The 18,929-nt window shown below is 42.1% G+C and overlaps 1 protein-coding gene across 2 annotated transcripts in view; it reads right to left on the reverse strand.

The window, feature by feature from the left end:
* Positions 1 to 18,929, reverse strand: part of TUBE1 (tubulin epsilon 1) — a 123,328-nt gene that overhangs the window by 55,641 nt on the left and 48,758 nt on the right. For both annotated transcript variants that reach the window (XM_086926827.1, XM_086926828.1), the window contains 3 exons: positions 12,690 to 12,805; positions 7,379 to 7,500; positions 4,645 to 4,832 (listed from right to left, as the gene is read on the reverse strand). In XM_086926827.1, the coding sequence (XP_086782953.1) occupies positions 4,645 to 4,832; positions 7,379 to 7,500; positions 12,690 to 12,805 (426 nt within the window). The remainder of the gene's footprint in view (positions 1 to 4,644; positions 4,833 to 7,378; positions 7,501 to 12,689; positions 12,806 to 18,929) is intronic.

The raw sequence follows: 18,929 nt of genomic DNA on the forward strand, positions 1-18,929 counted from the left end.
TTGGATGACCTAAGGGAACGGCCAGGCAGATATGGCTGAACAAGGTTGTGCAGGTAGATGGGAGCAGAACCCTGACGAATCTTAAACAGGAAGCACAGAGTTTTAAAGACCACACGATCAGGAATTTTTAACCAGTGTAGGTCACGCAGGGCTTGTGTTGCAGACATTCTCCGTGGAACATTGCACAGAAGGCGAGCGGCTGAGTTCTGTACCACTTGGAGTTTATTGATTGTTGCTTTATCAGCTCCTAGATAAAGCACATTGCTATAGTCGATGCGAGACATCACAAGGGCCTGTACGACAGTTCTTCGAGTGGACTCAGGCAACATCCATATGATCTTCTGCAACCAACGTAAAGTATTGAAGCAGATTGCAGCAACCTTAGTAGCCTGCTGCCTCATCGAAAGTTTATCGTCGATTAGGAAACCGAGGTTACGGGCAACAGGCACGGGGATAGGCAGCGGGCCCATATCACTGGGCCAGTGTCTAGAGCCCTACAGATCTTTATGTTTGCCTAGAACGATCACCTAGAACGATAAACTAAGAAGGTCTTTTCACCCCGACTGGATATGATAAACAGTATAGGCCCTACAACAAACACCAAGATGCGTCGACCCGGAGTTCGCAAGGTGGTGTGTCCGAACCCAACGGCAGAAAGAAAATAATCTAACAATGGAACTGATGCAGTTGTGCATCACCAGTCAGAGGAGTCACTATACCTCATGACTCAAAAGGCTTCTTGCAAGTTGCACACATCCGAGCCCAACACTACATGGCAGGAATATGCAGAACATGTGAATCTACAGTTACACATGCCACAAAAGTGTATGTGTGTGTAATTATATATAAAATCAATTGTTAGAATGTCAAATGTGTTGTAAAATACCGCAAAGCCAAGCTGCGTTATAAAGGTCAACACGTTACATTGCATGCCTGGCAATGGCATGCATTGCAAAACAGTATGCTGTAATTACTGATATTCGACAGAAACTCTGTAACAGGACCTAATAAATATGAACCTGCCGTACAAACAAGGCTGTGCAATTCAGCAACATGTTTCATTGTCGTTTGTAAATCCGTACCTGTTTGAAGGTTAGTGCCTGCAAGTTGGGGGAATCTATTAAACGGACCCTCCAGGATTTCGCGATTTGCCGCGAAATCGGCACTTTTGTAAAAATGCTGCGATTTTTACAAAAGTGCCCGCGAAATTGAAGAAATGCGTCTGGAATAGATTACTATCGTATGAAATACCACTTTTTGTGGTATTTCATACGATAATAATCAATAGTTTGTTTGTTTTCAGTTGGCCAGCCAAGGCCCCTTTTAACCCTTTCGATGCTCATGACGGAACGGTTCCGTCATGAGCATCGGTCGCGCTGTGCTCATGACGGAACCGTTCCGTCATGACCACACCAATTTACATTAGGGCCCAGCACCGGGGGTAAATAGGCACCGCACAGATGAGGTTAAGGTGATCACCGAAATTGGACTTTTGTCCCCATAAATGCTGCACTCTGCATGAAACCACTATTTTGCGTTTGGTCTGACAGGTTGAGACATCTGGTCTAAGTGCACCCTCTGTTGACCAAGACAGACAATAGAAGTCTACCTACTTCCATGATTGAGATCCACGTTGTATGAAAGGAGGGGTCCACCTGGGGGGAAAAGATGGCAGATAACGTGCGGGTGTGAGGTGAAGTACTCTGACTGTCGGGAATGCAGAGGTTAAGAAAAGGAAGCGTTATGGCTGCGAGCAGAGAAACAACGACTGTAAGTTCAAATGCCTTAGGCAGTGAAAATACGATCTCGGTGTTAACAGGATTCATTTCATGTCCTCGGCAATGACAAGAAGTGCATCTCCCCTGCTGAATACACGGGTTAATTTTTATGATTTTGATCAGAGTACCCTTCCTGCCTTGAGAATAACTACAGAATTCCCGCTGCTTTAAATGTACAATAACGTGGCTGTGAGTAAAATATCCATGAATACAACCAGTGTAAAAACAAAACAGTTCCCTGTTAAAATGTAAATGACAGAAAAATGATTACAGATATTGCAAGAACTGAACTTGCTGCACTGCTTTATGTCAACAGGAGAGATCAGAACAGTGCTGTATGTATTAAGATATGGCGCTGTTTCTCTCGCTTTCTGATGCAGTTTGCCTCGTGCCATGCAGCACAATAGTGCAAAGGCGTATGCTTGATGTCTACCTTAGGTTTTGGACTGTAAGGCAAACCAGCTAAAGTTGCTTTGTCTTGCAAGGAGACGGATCTGCCCATTCTGTTAATATGTTTTTTGAATTCGCTAGTTGACAATGAGGTGTTCCATAAATTGTTGGCTTGTAATGACTGCATGTTGTCGTCTAGAAAACATCTACTTGTTGGACTAAAATTTTTCATTTTTCATTTCGAACAAGACACATGCAGCAAGTGTGTTTTTCTTTTGTCAATCTAAGGGTGTGGCACATCTTGAGATAGGTACATTTTGTGGCCCTAGTTACGTTAGGGTGAACTCCAAGTGCAGTTGCGCCTGCGATGTATATCTTGGAAGTCCTGACTACAGACTCACTACATCGGGTTATGCAGCTCTTTGTGTGGGGACAAGCACATCCCTAATCAGGTGCAAGTGTCAGTTCCTCCCTCGTTGACTTAGCATAGCAAACCAATATTATGCTAAGTCATATGACTTAGCATAGAAAACAAATCCTCTCAGACACTTTAAACATGCCTATTTGAAAGTGGAATACTCTGATAAAACAGTTTCCATTGATTTAAGATTGAAAAGGAATGATTATGAGTAAAATAAACTGCCGCTATAATGCCGTAAATTTCAATTTTTGTGCCGCTAAATTTGCAAATCTTTGCTGCTATATCCTGGGGGGTCTGATTAGATGTGATTAAGGCAGAGATCAACCATTACTCTTTATTTGTTCAGGGAATTGTACTATAATTATAACATTGATATTTACACAAAAAACGAGTGGCTGAAGAGCATTGGTACATTTGGTGTTCTACATTCACATAAAAGAGGACTGCTGCCCAGTGAAATTGCGAATAGCAATTACATTCTAAACTGCATTCTTTCACCTGTTAGCTATGCCGTAATACTGTTCTCGTTGCATGGTTATTCATAAATATTAAGAGAAATGGGATTCTTGTGGAAATTATTGGTCTCAAAATCGACTTGCAACCATTCTGTATGACCACGAAATAATATGTTGATATTAATAATATTTAATGAAGTGAACATTTACCAGAAATTGGCCCCTTGAAACTCAAAGAAAAATGACCATCTTAACTGTGAGGATATTGGTTTTGAAAATGATAAAGGTTTTCAGATTATGTCTGAAAGACACAGGATCTTCTTGAAGTGAGTGGGAGAGAATTCCATGGACAAGCCACAGCAACTTTAAGGAATCTTCCCCAGCTAAGCCATTTATGCGTCCTTGAGACAACACACCAACACATTTGGGATGCAATTTTACGGCATTATATGAGGTGAAGCGTTATTGCTGCAGAAAGATGGAAACTTGTAGGTGGATTACTTTGTGTACCATACACATGGACTTGAAGATAATTCTCTCAGCCGCAGGAGCCAGCTAGAAGAGCCTAGTGTTTTAATCCTTTACTCTCTGTACAGCTCTGCAATTTGGTACTGAGGGAGCCTCAAATAAATTCTGTATTCATAATGAGCTTTCTATACATTGACTGCCAGTACATACTGTATTTCTTGAAAAAGCATTGGAAGAGAAAAAAAGATTTGAGTATCTACAAGTGAGTGAAAGCACTCCACCAAACTGCATGTTGTTCCCCCACTGTCAGTATTTCATCTATTTTAACAATCGCTTTTGAAATTGGAGTTGGAAGTATCACTGTTTTTTCCATTAGACCTCTTTGGAAGGAGTCGTTTTGGTGCACCTGTTACCAAAGTCTCTGTTATGCGTATATTAAACTTCAGAAAGTTGACTGTTATCCACTGAGTTATCATTACTAGACGGGAGAACAGGTGCTGGGTGCATATTTCTGGTGAGCGTTAATTTCTGAGATTATCTGATTTTCATAAGAGTAATGGTAAACTAACAACTGCTTGTTCTGGGAACTGCTCCTCATGTAGAACACATATATATAGGTTAAGGTGGGTGGAGCCCTGGCCACTATCCAGGACATCAGGTGGGATCTGGATTGAAGTACATATCGATACATTTTTGCCGTCTATAAATCTAGTGCTGGGCAGTTAATCCCATGTTGTTTCAGTACCAAAGAAGGGAGCAATTGGACAGCTATCAGCTGCAGTGAATGGTACAGACTGGTCAAGTAGAACCAATGCCTTGGTGTACTTTATCTGCCTTCATTGTCACATCACCAAGGATGGCATTGATCACAAACTCTGCGCCACCTTTCTTGGCAGGAATAACTTTCTCTTAAGCTGTCGAAACAAGGGCAGCACTGTTCCAGAGCAGCAAAAAAGAGGCTCAGTTTATCCAAATAGTAAAAAGGTTCCAAATGATTCAATAAGTCCATTATCATCATTCCATCGAGATTGTTTACTAGAACACTAGTAAAACACAAAGCCATGCGTGTGAATAAAAACAAAACCCAACCATAAAAGGGGAGCACAGCTTCAAAAAAACAAGCCAGCCTTACTTGATTTTCGATTGGCAGAACACAATCAGCATGCTCCGTAAGCTCCTTCATTGCTAAAACACTATTGTATGGAGACGTGATGACATCGTCCTCAGCAGAAGGATAAACGGCCGTCACAAATCTGCACACTTCTGGAAATTCATCCTCTAGCAATTTCAAAACGAACGTGCCAAGACCAGAGCCGGTACCTGAGAATAAAAAACGTAAACGTTTAAAAAACATAATGTAAGCTTTATTTAGTGCACGCACTGCAACACACATTTTTTCTAGAAAAGTAATAATAAGTGTGCTCATTAGAAGATCCAGGTGCTGATCTTATATGTATCTGGTATTAAATCCTGAATTTTCTTAAATGAGAGTGAACTTCTTGGCTTTGATTTGTAAGAAGGAGTCTCAATTATATCTGAATTTTTAGGTGTTAAAGAGATCTCCAAGTTGTATTTATTTTCTGCATATGAGAGCCTTTACTCAAAGCTACAATCAACCCAAGATGACAAAATAAAATGGAGGCAATGTCCCCCTCTCAACGCTGCAAGTCATCCTATTTAAAATCACTGAGGTGAATTGGAACAATAGAGAGGGATGCGGGGGGAGAGTGTCTCCCCCCAAAAATATTTTTTTGCACCGGAAAGTTATAGACTGATCTGAGCTTGGATGCTTGGTGACTGAAATTATCCTGCACAGGTTCAAAAAACCCAGGAATAGAAGCTTAATCAAATTTGCATCCTGGACTTGCACAGCCAAGATCTGTTGTTGGAGCTCCGCCTAAGAACTTGCGGCTGGATATTAAACCACTGAAAGCAGCATCTTAAAGACACATCTGACACTGCATTTAACCTCCACAACTCAGCTTCCTCTCCTATAACTCGCTGACTTTAAGCTTGCCTTTGACCAAGTAGCGCTCCACTGCCTTTTGGCTAGGTTTGTGCTATAGAAATAACATACATACATTCAGCCTCCCTACACTTCATTTTGCTTAGATCATCTGTACAATACCTTCTTTAAAAAAGTCGATGTCAACTTCTGAAAGTATTTAAATAATGATTGAGAGGCACAAGCAGTCTAGGTTCCGGCTTAAAAATAGGATCAAACCCAGTGTAGGCCTTATGATAAGCCCCAACCTTCTTTAACTGCAGGAATTCTGATGCTCCTCTCACCAGTTGCTAGACCTCAGTAAAAAAGAACTGGAGATTTACGCTTTATCCAAGCACATCCATTTAGGCATAAAGAAGTTTTTAACCGCTGCATGCATTGGCACTTTTACTGTGAACAGTGATTGAACTCCTTAGGACCTCAGTCCCAGCAGAGATTGATAGGCCCCATGCTCTCTGAGCCTCAACATCTCCTTTAGGTAGGACAGAAAAGCGAACACAGTTTTCTTCCTAACATATTTGCCCTGAGGATCTGGATGCAGCATTTTATCTACCAGGATTGGGGAGACAGAAGATGAATCTGATAAAGAGGTAACACGCTTGAATGTCCCTTTCAATTCTGGCCTTCTTTTCCTTCAAGAATTCTGACAGGCTCTCCTTCACATGGAACTACATCAAGTACGGGAGGGTTCCCCTATATTCTCCGAAAGGGAAGACTATCTTCTCATTATCTTAAACATCATTTCCATTACAATGGCATCACAAATATGCCCTGCAACATTCTCCTTTGTGCAATCATTATTACAGGCCAATTCAACATGAAACCTAGACAAGGAATCAACCTCCTGTTAATTTACTGACCAAGCACCAATGAATCTATAGGGAGCAGGGGCCACTGAATTGTTAGCCTCAGAAAAGAAACACTGTGCTACTATGGGAATACAATCTGCGTTGGATCGGTTGCCAGTCCAAGATTCCCGCATGGTCAGCAGGTACACCATACATCATAACATTCACATATCCAGAGGGTGCATTGTGTCCTTGCTACATATCTCTCCATTTTCTTGTGGGAAGCATATTGATAGGATGATGAGCCACAACTGCCTGGAACTCTTCAACAGGAGCACTCTTTTACAGCAATCTGGAAAAGGTTTGCAGGACTCAAACTCTGTTTCCTCTAATGAACTACGACAAAAGAGATAAACACATAAAGTAGTACCCTATCCACGTACTCTCATCACCCCGTCTCACTTCCCTCCCTCACCATGGGGAATATCAATCATGCTATGTATGCCCTGGCTGACCAAAAACATATCTAGCCTTATCTTTCTGGATTTGCCATCACTACAAAGCTATTCATTTACCAATGGGAAACTAATCAGAGGCTTCAATCATCACACTGTCTTCAACAGCCTTATTTTTTTCACTTCAAACCACAACAGATACAAACAAACAGGAGGGTGGGAAGAGAAGGTACTCATTTACTGTCATTACAGAATAATCGGGCGTAGGGGTTCGGAAATGAGGGTGAGCTATGTTATAAGTTTAAGGTTTAATGCAGCAAGATGTCCATCTTGTGAGATGTCTTACATCGCTCTGTAAGGCGTGAAACAAAGAAAATGACAATATCGAATGCCAGCATGTTCAGGCCGTATGTAAATCTGTATGTAAGTGTGATAATCTAACAATCACATATGCAATCATATTTTCTGGTATCTGTCCTCTTAACAACAGTCATTCAGTCAGACATATTAAGCAATCTTGCCACCACAAAGCATAAGAACAATGATTGCTATATTTATTTACACAAATGTAAACAGTCAGAAGAAACACTTCCTGTGAGAAGCATTAACTAAAGTTACCTCCTCCCATTGAATGAATAACGAAGAAGCACTGCAAACAGTCACACTGTTCTGCTGTCCGCCGCAGATTGTCCACAATTTGTTCTCGGTACTGAGATCCATACAGCCTGTTGCCCACAGCCCTGGAGAGGAAATTAAATTACAGCAACTACTTCCATTTACTTTACGTAAGGGTTTGCAATGATGTACTCATTTTTTTTTAAATCTGCACTTTGAGAGTAGGGTTTACAATTTGCTGCCTGTCACATAACATGTTTTCTGCCAGTAGAGCACCACAAACATGCTCTCAAAACCAGCACCTTCATCTCCAAACCTCCTCTTCCTATAACACGTCAGATTCCCTTCACAACATCAAGCCTTTCAGGAGGGGGTGTTTATTTGCTTATTGGTAGTCAATATTCACATTTGTCAGCTGGGGTACTTTAGTGGTGCAATCAAGAGAGCCCTTTCATATCTGTGGCAACTCAGGGCCACTGTTTATTGCATAGACTACCAGTTATTGTTACTCATCTTATTGGGTTTTCTCTGAATAAATAAGTGTGAACTGAGAGTGTGTCCCACATTTATCAATATTTCATGTGATGCAGCAAGCCACCTTCCTGCGATGCGTGAAAGGGACAAGAAAGGAAGGTGCCATACTTAACATTTTATAGTGCGTTCCTGCTCTCTGCCAGCACTGATGCACAATCTGCTACCTAGTGCCAATGCAGGCACCCTTGCACAATGGTGTAAGTATGACTGCATTGTAGGCACGCTTGTTTTGTTGCAGGAAGAGACAGCTCCCTGTACTAAAACAATCCTCTGAGGCATTTTCCTCATTCTACTTGTGCTTACAAATGCAAAAAGAACAACTGATGGACAGAATGCTGAAAAATGTCACTCATCCCCAGTAAGAGATCTTGGCCTAAATCCATTGTTTTTTTGCTTAACCCCCCACCCCAGTTTGGATCTAGCTATATGCAAATCAGCCTTGACCCTGCTCCCCATGGGAACAGTCCAGCCAGAACTGCCAGGCCGGGGCCTCCCTGGACCAGAAACAAGCATCCTAGGACTGGTTTCAGGGTATCACCACTTATCAGCCAGGATAGCTTGACCACAGTGGCATGGTGAGCACGGGACCCAGGTCTGAGCATCACTGTTTCACTTGGGGTGACAAATGCAAAAAGATCAATTGATGAATGGAATGCTGAACAATGCAGCACATGCAGAAAGAGGAAACAACAAGAAGAAATAAAGATATCTGTCCTTCTGGCACCTCTGGTGGCGAGGTGTAAAATTCGGACACATTCCCAGGTCTACCAGTATTGGTAAATCTGGTAATGTGTCAGACTGCATGGGAACACCCACGCTCCTATGCCCATGGCACGCCTACTTGCCGCAGAGCAATGCAAAGCAGCGATTTGCACTGCCTTGCACAATTCTACATTTATTAAGCCACGCAGAGCCACACAAGGCCTCGCATGGCTTGGTAAATCTCATTTTGGTTTTGCGTCACCCTTGTGCCCGTGCAAGGGCGACGCAAAACCTCATTAAATATGGGCCTGTATTCTATATCAGTTATTATGTGACACACTTCACACATGTATGGGTACAAGCAGCTAATTTCGATACGTTGTCTCTTTCACATTCCAAATGAAATAGTATTTGCAAAGTTTTTACTAAACGTAATCATTTTAGCTAGACCCACTAATGTTAGCTAAAGTAAGGACATTCTCTAACAAAGAATGAATTCTGAGGTAAGTGTCCATTCGCTGGGCATTTTCCACAGCCACGCGATTGTGAAATTTGATGGGCTTTGTCTATAATGTACTTTTGCTTACTCTGACTTGGAAAGGATTTATCAGAGTGGCAGCTGAATTGTGACAATATTAATAAAATCAATCATAACTTGTTTTTTTTCCAATGCTTTAAATTGGACGAATGCAAAAAGAATAAGTAATGGACAGAATGCAGAACATGCCATACATTCACTCCAATACAGAGATCTGGGCCTAAATTCATAGTTTTTTTGCTCACCATGCCATTCCAGTTTCGACCCAGCCATATGCATATTAGTCTTGACCCTGCGCCCAATGGGAACAGTCCAACCCGAACAGCCTGGCTAGGTCCTCCCTGGACTGGAAACAAGCATCCTAGGACTGGTTTCTGGCTTTCAGCCTTCATCAGCTAGGATCGCTTGACTCCAGTGGCATGGAGAGCACGGAACCCACATCTGGGCATACCCGTCCCACCCTGGGTGACAAATGCAAAAAGAACAATTAATGGACAGAATGCAGAACAATGTCATACATTCACCCAAGTACAGAGGTCTGGGCCTAAATCCATCGTTTGGACTAATACATCTTCTGAGCACCAATATGTGATATTTAATGTTTCAAGTACTTTATCCTCCTACATTTTTTTCTTTCTTAACTTTTTTTTCTCTGATCTATACAAGAGGTTTGTTTCAAACATACAGAGAGCATGTGATCAGGAGAAATGTAATTGATTTGTATGAGTTTTCAAGTTTTATCGTATCATTTTGCCAATTTGTTTTCCTTACAGTCAATCTAGTGGCAGAGACAGTGAATGGGGAAAAGGGAGATGTATTAAACTGGGTTATTAGTTGCCAAGGGTGTAAGTCCTTCATGAACAATAAGTCTGCAATTGTATTTTCACTGCAAACCAAGTAGACTGTTGCAGCAGGTAACCCTCGGGTTGCGAAGCAGAGCAGTCCAAGGCCTACTCAGAGGAGATGGTATGAGCTAGTAACTCCACGCCGTCATGAGCATACGCCGCCCGTGACTCATGATGGCGTGGAGCCGTCATGAGCACCGAAGCGGCGCAATTTGCGCCACAGCAAAGGGTTTAAAAATGCTAATTACTTTTATCACACACACACTACTAAATACTGCTCATTAACTACAAATATGTACAATCATTTAGATGGAAATTCCGTTGGTGACCTCCTCATATCACACCCCTAGTAGAACCTGAAGCCTATAATCACAATACCCCCACTTATGCTAAGTGTCACATCTTATACCTCATCAATGTAACACCACCAAAGCCAATAGAGACAATACCAATATGCACTACATGTTATAAACCTTCACCGAAGTCAATGGAGATAGTATCAACATTCTAAAGCATTACAATGTAAAACCTTGAATTGTCTTCCATTACTATTGTCAATAAAGCATTATCTTCAAAAAATAGTCTGTCTTTCTTTTCCTTTTATCTAACACTGCAGTCATAAAACCAACCAACAGGAGTCATACAATCCAGGGGCTTAGAGCAAAAGCTCTAGCTCTAGGAGTGCTTTAAAACAGTAATATGCCTCTCTAGGGGTCATCGTTATAAGGACTCATGAGGGTTAGGGTGACTGTGCCCTAAAATCATTCTGGTTGGCTACTGCACTTCCTGCAGCCCCCAACACACAAGTTGTGTGCCGTAGGAGGTGTCCTTGCCCTTCTTGAGGCACCACATAGATAAATATGCAAATTTGATCCCCTGGTGCGATGGATTATAGGGCGTGTTATTGCCCCCAGGCTTGAATATTTGTGTTGCCTTGCACTTTGTGGCATTTTTCCTTTTGTTTTTTAAATCCCAGGTGCTTGTGCCCATTAGCCATAGTTGGGGAAGCACAGGAAGCCCACTCTCACGCTGTTCTGCTTGTTCCCTGCCCAGCCTTTATCCAGTTCTGGCAGTAGTTGGTGTACTGCTATTCTCCCACGCATCATCGTGGGTAGGTGACTACTGTGCTGTGCCTCTCCTGCTTTTCCCAGTCAAGGTGAGGTGGCACAATTATCAAGTAGAAGCCCAATGGCGCGCCAGTCCGTTGCTTGTCCAGTGGATGGGATATCATAGATTTCAGAAGGTCTCAGGAGACCAGGGCCTTTGGGCCCGGTTTAGTTTGAGGGGCAAGGGGCACGCATGCCCCACACCCAAGTTAATACATATATTTAAAAAGGTTACATTTGCACTGACTCCTGGCCCACTCTGGGGGTACGTTGGAGAAGATACTGTGGAGCACCACATCCTTTGTTCGCTGCTTAGTCCCACTGGGGGACCAAGCTCTAGATACTAATTTCTCTAGCTGCATAGGGCTCATAGGACTCACTGTGTTTGGGCTCATTTTGCTCATGGTGGCCATCCCTAGTCACCAGGAGATTTTTATTCAGGCTTACCAGCCTTCACAGCACACATGTTGCAGGGAGCTGGGTTTTCCCGCACTGTGTGTCAGACCTGCCCTGTGCCTGTGCTCCAGAGGCTCTCTCCTGCTTGGAGGAGGGGGACGGGGGTCTTTCACAGCCACTCCATTCTGAGACATTCCAATATGGAAACTTAAAATGGTCTATAAAATGAGGTCCCCTTGAAAGCCTCAGCTCTTCCCCTAGCTGACAGATCTGCCTGATCCCTTCCCACCAGAACTTCAAAGGTGTTGGCTCCAGATGTCCGATCTTTCTGCTTTGTTCCAGTGGGCCAGAGCTACCTAGGTGCATGTGCAGTGTGACAATCTAATTTACTGCTGTAGACTTTCGCCGCACACTTTCCTCTCCCAGGAACTGGGTCAAGCACTGTTTATTGCTCTAATGTGTAAGGAGGCCCTCGAGCCTTCTACTGGGGAGCAAAGTAATTGACTTGGCCCGGTAAGGGGGAAGAGGGGCAAAGTCCTGAAATCTGTTTATGAGCTGAGCAAAGGAAATATGACAATTCCTAAAGTGCCGTAGGACTGTAGATATGAGAAATTATAAAACCATACACTATTTAATTTAAACCCTCATGAGTACTTTTTAGATTATGTAAAAAGAAATGTTGCCCTGCCTGCAAGCAATTCAATAGGTTGTTTATGACTTTTCAATTAAATAAGGAGCACAACTGCAAATCATAAATTTCAGATGTACTAGGTGGCACAAATAGATGGAGAGCTGTATTGCCGCACCGCAGAGCAGAGTGTTTGTTTGAAGCGCCTCTAGTGCGTAAAGTCAATGAATTGAAACCAACACTTCTCCAAACTAGAGCTTCATTTTCAGACAGTACAGCTTGGAAATAATGAGCAAGGTTTGCGTCTCTCAGTTTCAGAGTTGAAGAAGTAGGTAGGCCAAAAAAATTGCCAAACTAATTTTTATACCAAGATTATATAGTAAGAATACAATATTATACAAGAGACTAAATGAGTATGCATTTTTCATGTTCGACAGTAAAAATGGTTTGTCAGTGTTTTTGTACCAACCCAACCAAATGTATAGCTATATTCCAGCATTGCATTAAACACACATTTAAATTCTACTTGCTTTAGCAATCTTTTTGAATAATCTTCCATTCTCACCAGTTGTTTCCTGATCCCGATACATCTGTAATCAGTTGTTTGCTATCAAATAAATCTCTCATGGGTCCCTGGAGGATCTCGTTAACTACTCCCTCTTCCATGTCAATCAGAACAGCCTGAGAAATAAAGAAGTAAATTAGGAAATGTAACCAGCCTGACTCCAAAGCCAACCGTGCAAAGGTCAACAGTCTAATTTCGGGAGGCCTTCTTGAGCTTGTTCATTCACACCACACGAGCCCTTATTTATTGTAACTCTGTTTTACCAACAGCAAAACACTTAATATAACACACCTTTACACATCTTCCAAAACCTAACAATGCACCAAAACACTAGATGAGAAAAATAACTGAACAAAGTGTGAAACCGTTGCATATAGCTTGTGGTAGCGAGTATCTTTTTAAGATGAATTGTAAGCTGCCAGTTTCAGGCTTTTTACCTGAAAGTGCATGATTTAAAAGGCAGTTATAAGGGCCATGCACTATACATGAATAATCTCACATTCTGTTGCTGTCATAGCAGCTCCATACAAAACTTTTGCATTTAGTACATACACGGCACATCCAATGATGGGAAAGCAATGAGGACATGCTGCTGCATGGAAAATGCTGAATTCCTGTTAGTACTAGTTCCAGTTTCATAGGATGCTTCATTCGATATTTGGCTGACGGTGAGTTTCCTAACACACAGACAGGGAATTATTAGTTGGATATGGACAACTAAAATAAAAGCATAGTTTGGTAGCTGAAATTACCATGTAATTGACGGAAGAATCACTAGATTTATTGCATAGGCAAAAAAAGAGAACGTGGTTGACCTTGAGAATGTTGAGTATACTTTGGGGTCTTTAAATGCTGTTACAATTAGGTACAAAGCATACTTCTTTAACAGTGCTAAATCGATCCCATAAAGCGACACATTATAGATCTTTCAAAACTCTGCACACAGTAGCATGGAGTAGTCTTGATGAGGAGCACTATGAAAGCTCAGTTGGCACTGCGAGTGCTTCTCCTCAGTACTTGGGGCCTCAATGCGCTGCCCTACGCCAAAGTGAAAGGGCAGGAATGCACCGTATTTAAGCAATACTGTGCATTCCTGTTCTTTCTGCCTGCGCTGGTGCTGCTTTGGCAGCCTAGCGCCAATGTAAGCACCTTTCCACCATGATGCGAGTATGCCTCTGATGCAGGCAGGATTATTTTTGTGCCGGATAGGCACATACTGCACAAAAAACAACCATATGAGTCATTTTCTTCTATGTGTGCTGCAGCACACATGGAAAGTGGAAAAACCTAGGAGGAGAAATTAACATATTTCTCCTCGCTACACATCACCCCGGGACGAGTACTGATTTAACGCTTACCCAGGTTTACATCACTTCGTAAATCTGGGGCAGCTTCAAATTCCATGGGTGTTGCGTGAGAAACCTACTGCAACACCCATAGAACGCCTCCCGGGTTCAGAGTAAGGCGACGTAGCTATTTGTGTTGCATCGCCTTACTCATGATTTATGAGACCACTCAAAGCCAAGCAGGGTGGCTTCATAAGTCTTTATGAGATGCCTGCGTCACGAATGTACCACTTTACCTGGTTGAAAATAGATGCAGGGATCTCATAAATAAGAATTTAGGAATTTCCTGACTGGTCCGCTGCATCTTGTACATCTTAGTACCTGCTGCACTAGCATGTGATGTACAGAAAAATCGGTGTTGTTGTATTATTTAGCATGCAGTTAACTACGCCATCAAATCCCAGAACCTCTGACTTTCAAGAAAGAAAAAACAAAGCTCATCTATTGCCAACATCTTTGCTTTTCAGGCAACCAGCAAGCAGTGCTGCACGTCGTGTAGTTGTGGGTCATTCTCATGGCTCTAGCATTACAGGTTGTTGCATGCTTTTGGTGATCACCCAACTGCAACCAGCATTGTCATCTACTCCGTTCTTTACTGTCCATACATCACCTGAGACTATCTCAAGATTTACATTTAGCGGCAGCGTCACTAACATTATTAGTAAATCCATAGCAGAAGCCATACAGCGATGACCACTGTGATGCTTGCCCATTCAAAATATCAGAGACACTATAAACTCACTGTTTACTGTTAAAGAATACTTATTCGAAGAAAACCATAAAAACATGCATCACAAAGATTTACAACAAGAATATGCTTTGTAAATGACATTCTTCAATATGTAAAAGAAAAACAGAAAAATCAAATAACATGACCAGTGCACTAACACCAGGAGGAATATATGTAGTAATCCAGTACAGCTCAACACATATAAGCATTGCGCAATACAGTTAACTATATGGTACACCCAAAATATCCAAACAAAATTTTGTATAATTTACCAAACGGAAAGCTGTGGACAAAAAAACAGGGAGCACGCATATGCAATATTGCATGCAGGCTACAATGCAGTATGCAATATATGTTAATGTTGTGAATGGGAGTTACCTGCTGTTAACTGTTGAACATTCACAGCAATAGGTGTGAAAGGGGACTGAAGTCAGCCACAGGTACTCCCAGGGCTCAGCTAAACTGCTGTTTCTCCTTCAGCAGAGCCAGTGTGACCCAGAAGCTGAGCAGCGATTCTCCTCCCTCCTTCTCAGGTGTGCCCTGCAGCATAACCTCTGCCTTTGCCTTTCCCCTGCCCACTCCATGTATTTTTAAGAGGCAGGGGAAAGAGAAAGGCCGAGGCTGTTTATTAGAACATTAAAATGTTGAGGGCAGCAGGCCTGTGCCAGTTTAAATAGGCCACTGCTGCTTCATTGGCTTAAACAGAGCTCTCAACATTCCAATGTTCACATGTCACTTTTCTAATAGAATTCAGACTGCAGTGTTCTCATACCAGCACTTTTTACATAACTTTTGAAAGAATTCAGACATGAGTGTTTTCATTCCAGATCTTTTCACATCACCTTTCGTTCTATCCAGTATCTATGGAAGAATTAAAGAACTAGTTATTTAGCACATCTAAATAGGGTGTTCTCTTTATGTCTGGGTTAACAGTGCAGCTGTATGCAATACCCATTGCCTACAATACACATAACAAACCTGGATTTGGATCATCCCCCTTCAGCCACAAGGTTATTCGGATCACCCTTGTTCAGCAACTGAATTGAGACATTTGTGATCACATCTTGGATCAGCCGTCATTTTTGTCATTGTTTGGTATATAATTGCACCTTCCATTATGATATTCAGTGTGTTGTCTATAGTAATGAAGTATTTTTCAGCAGCTACCAAACATTTTAAGGAGTTACAGTTGCCTATCAATTAAGGACCAATATTATGAAATGCTGGAAAAAGTTAAAGGATTTTTTTATTAACCCATTCCATGCGGCCGCGATTCCCCTGGTGTGCTGTAAACAACACGAACAGGGGCGGGCCGTGACGAACCCCAGCCGTCATCAGCACACGAGCACCGTAGTGCATGACGGCTGGGGTTCGTCATCAGCATGGAAGGGGTTAACCATGTCAACATAGGCAGAAAAGAAATACAACAAATGGCATTAAGGCTCAGATACATGAAATGAAATGAAAATAGGTTTTATAAAGCGCAGAATAGCTGCCCGGAGGCGTCCCAGCGCTGAAAACTAACAGGTGTTGCCCATAGGGCCAAGTACAGGAGAAGCAACTTATTTGTTAAACAGGAAAGTTTTTAAATTTTTCCTAAAAGAAGTAAGGTCTGAGTTGGACCTAAGATGATAAGGTAGGCTGTTCCACAACTTGGCCGCGTTCAAGGAGAAAGAGCGACCTCCTGCTCTAGATCTCTTAACCTTTGGCACTACTGCCAGTAAGGCATTAGTAGATCGAAGTTGTCTATTGGGAAGATAGGGGGTGATTAAGGTGCGACTAATTAGTGGCCCAGTTTCCCAAAAAGATTGATGGGCAACACAGAGAGATTTGAAGCTGACCCTGTCTTTCACGGGAAGCCAGTGTAATTTTTTCAATCCTGCCTTCACAGAGGTCCTACGGGGGAGCTGAAGCAAAGTTCGGGCGGCACAGTTCTGAATTACCTGCAACTTTTTCAATGTGGAGTCAGGGGTACCAAGGTAAAGCGCATTTCCAAAATCCAACCTGGCCAATATTAGTCCCTGGACCACAATTTGTCTGGCCTCAAACGGGAGTAATGGAAGAATCTTCTTCAGCATTCTAATCAGGCCAAAACAGGTGGCAGATAGTACAACGGCCTGATGGTTAAACGTCAGGGACTTGTCCAACCAGACTCCCAGGCTCTTGATGGCATCCCTGGGGACTGGGGGGGTACCCAAGCAAGCCGGCCAGATGTGATTGATCGTGGATGGTGCTAGATGTCCCAGCATCATGACCTCTGTCTTGTCTCCATTGAGTTTGAGACAAGACATGGTCATCCATCGATCAATCTTGCTCAGACATTCGAGCAGGTCCACTGTACCCACAGGGTCTCCGGCCCGCGTGAGAGAGACTACCAGCTGGGTATCGTCCGCGTAGGTAACGATCTTAATACCATACGGACGGACGACCCCAGCCAGCGGTCTCATATAGACGTTAAACAACGTCGGGCTTAATGAGGAGCCCTGTGGGACTCCACAGTCTAAAGGCTTGCTTGTAGAGATGGTTGCTCCCTCAAAGACCTGAAATTGCCTAGTCATAATAAGTGGAAAAGTCTCTCTAAAATGTAAATATTAGGTTCACAAGAAACACCAACAGCATCTCCAGGGATAAAGCCACCAAATAGTCTGGTAAACTTCTCTAAAGAAAACGAAGTCTCATCAAAATAAAGCAGGACAGAATCCCCGTCAGAAAAGGGAAATCATCTCTGGCTCACCCCAATACTATGTTTTTTAAATAAATGTTAACCATAAACAATGAGCAGAACTGCAGGTTCAGCATAGCATGACTAGCAAAAACACATACTCGACATTAAACATTTTATAACGTTAACCCTTTTCTAAGGTAGTCAGGAATCTTCCATAGCAACAGCGGTCTGGTGATGTAAAGTACAATATAAATCATTCTCAAACAAAGACTAAAGTACTAATGTGCTAGCAAGCCTTCAGAAAGATACATCAGGAACACAATGGAAAGTTTCATTCACAATTCATGGTCTTTAAGGAAAATAACCAATTGTGTCAGTGTACTGTGCTCCGTGAATATTGTTAGGAGAGATGACTTGCAGAGGGATATTGATTGGGACAGAGGAATGAGCAGGATGGGCATGACACTAAAAACTGCAACCATTTGAATAAAATGGTATCACATGAAAATGTGGCATGATTAAACAATGTTAAGAATTACGCTTCTAAACCTCATAATTAAATCGTTTTAGGTGCATCATTATTCATCGTAGAAATCATTAGTATACACAGATTATTTGCTACCCATAATTGCTTATTTAAAAAAGCTTTGACACTGGGCTTCATAGAGAGCAAGAAAACCATATACACATCAAACCATCCAAATGACATAGTAAAATAACAGCACTGAGAAAAGTTCTGGGCCAGGAATGTGAAGAAAACAGGGGCACTGGGAGTTGGCCAAGGGGTGTTCACAGTGGAGAGGAAATGGTAACCTCTCAGAAATAAACCAAGCTTGACTCTGGGAACTGTTTACCACCAATGAACACTCTGCTACAGTTACCATCACACTGAAGTAGAAGCAACCACTAGAAAGTGTGCACACTGTGTGCTTGCCTGGTAGCAGACTCATGCAATCATCAATTCTGAGTGAAACAATAGCTATTTTCCGAGTCTCATTCATGGATTCCATTTATGTCATTTAGGACTTCCCTAACATTCTATACATAAAGAACAGAACTACAAATTTTCCCTTATTACACTTGCTCTTTACTAAGCCAGACTGAAATTTAAATTGTGAAGACAAAATTCCCAAACTTCATGTTTCACACAATTTGTGAACATTTTGCATTCCACAATTTTTCAGTTATTGTCTGTGCGAAACTGGTTTGTGCAGAAAAGGTTTGGCTGAGAGACATCTTCTGTTCAAACCAGTCTCCTGCACTTATTTCAATTGCTCTTTTCTGTGTGATATTCACTAGCTTAAAAAAGCCACACGAGGTACTGGTAAAGGTCATTTCTCTTCAAAAGCACGAGTTCCAAAAAATAAAAAATAAAACTGTGCACACCCCATCTTTAACTCATATATAACGACTATAAAGGTCCTGCCACGGAGCAGGTATTGCTGTTGTAGTACCAGTGCCACCTACTCTTGTGTGCTTACTCATCACCTATGTTAGAA

This window comes from Lissotriton vulgaris, chromosome 6, assembly GCF_964263255.1.
Source record: "Lissotriton vulgaris chromosome 6, aLisVul1.2, whole genome shotgun sequence".
Classification (NCBI taxonomy): domain Eukaryota; kingdom Metazoa; phylum Chordata; class Amphibia; order Caudata; family Salamandridae; genus Lissotriton; species Lissotriton vulgaris.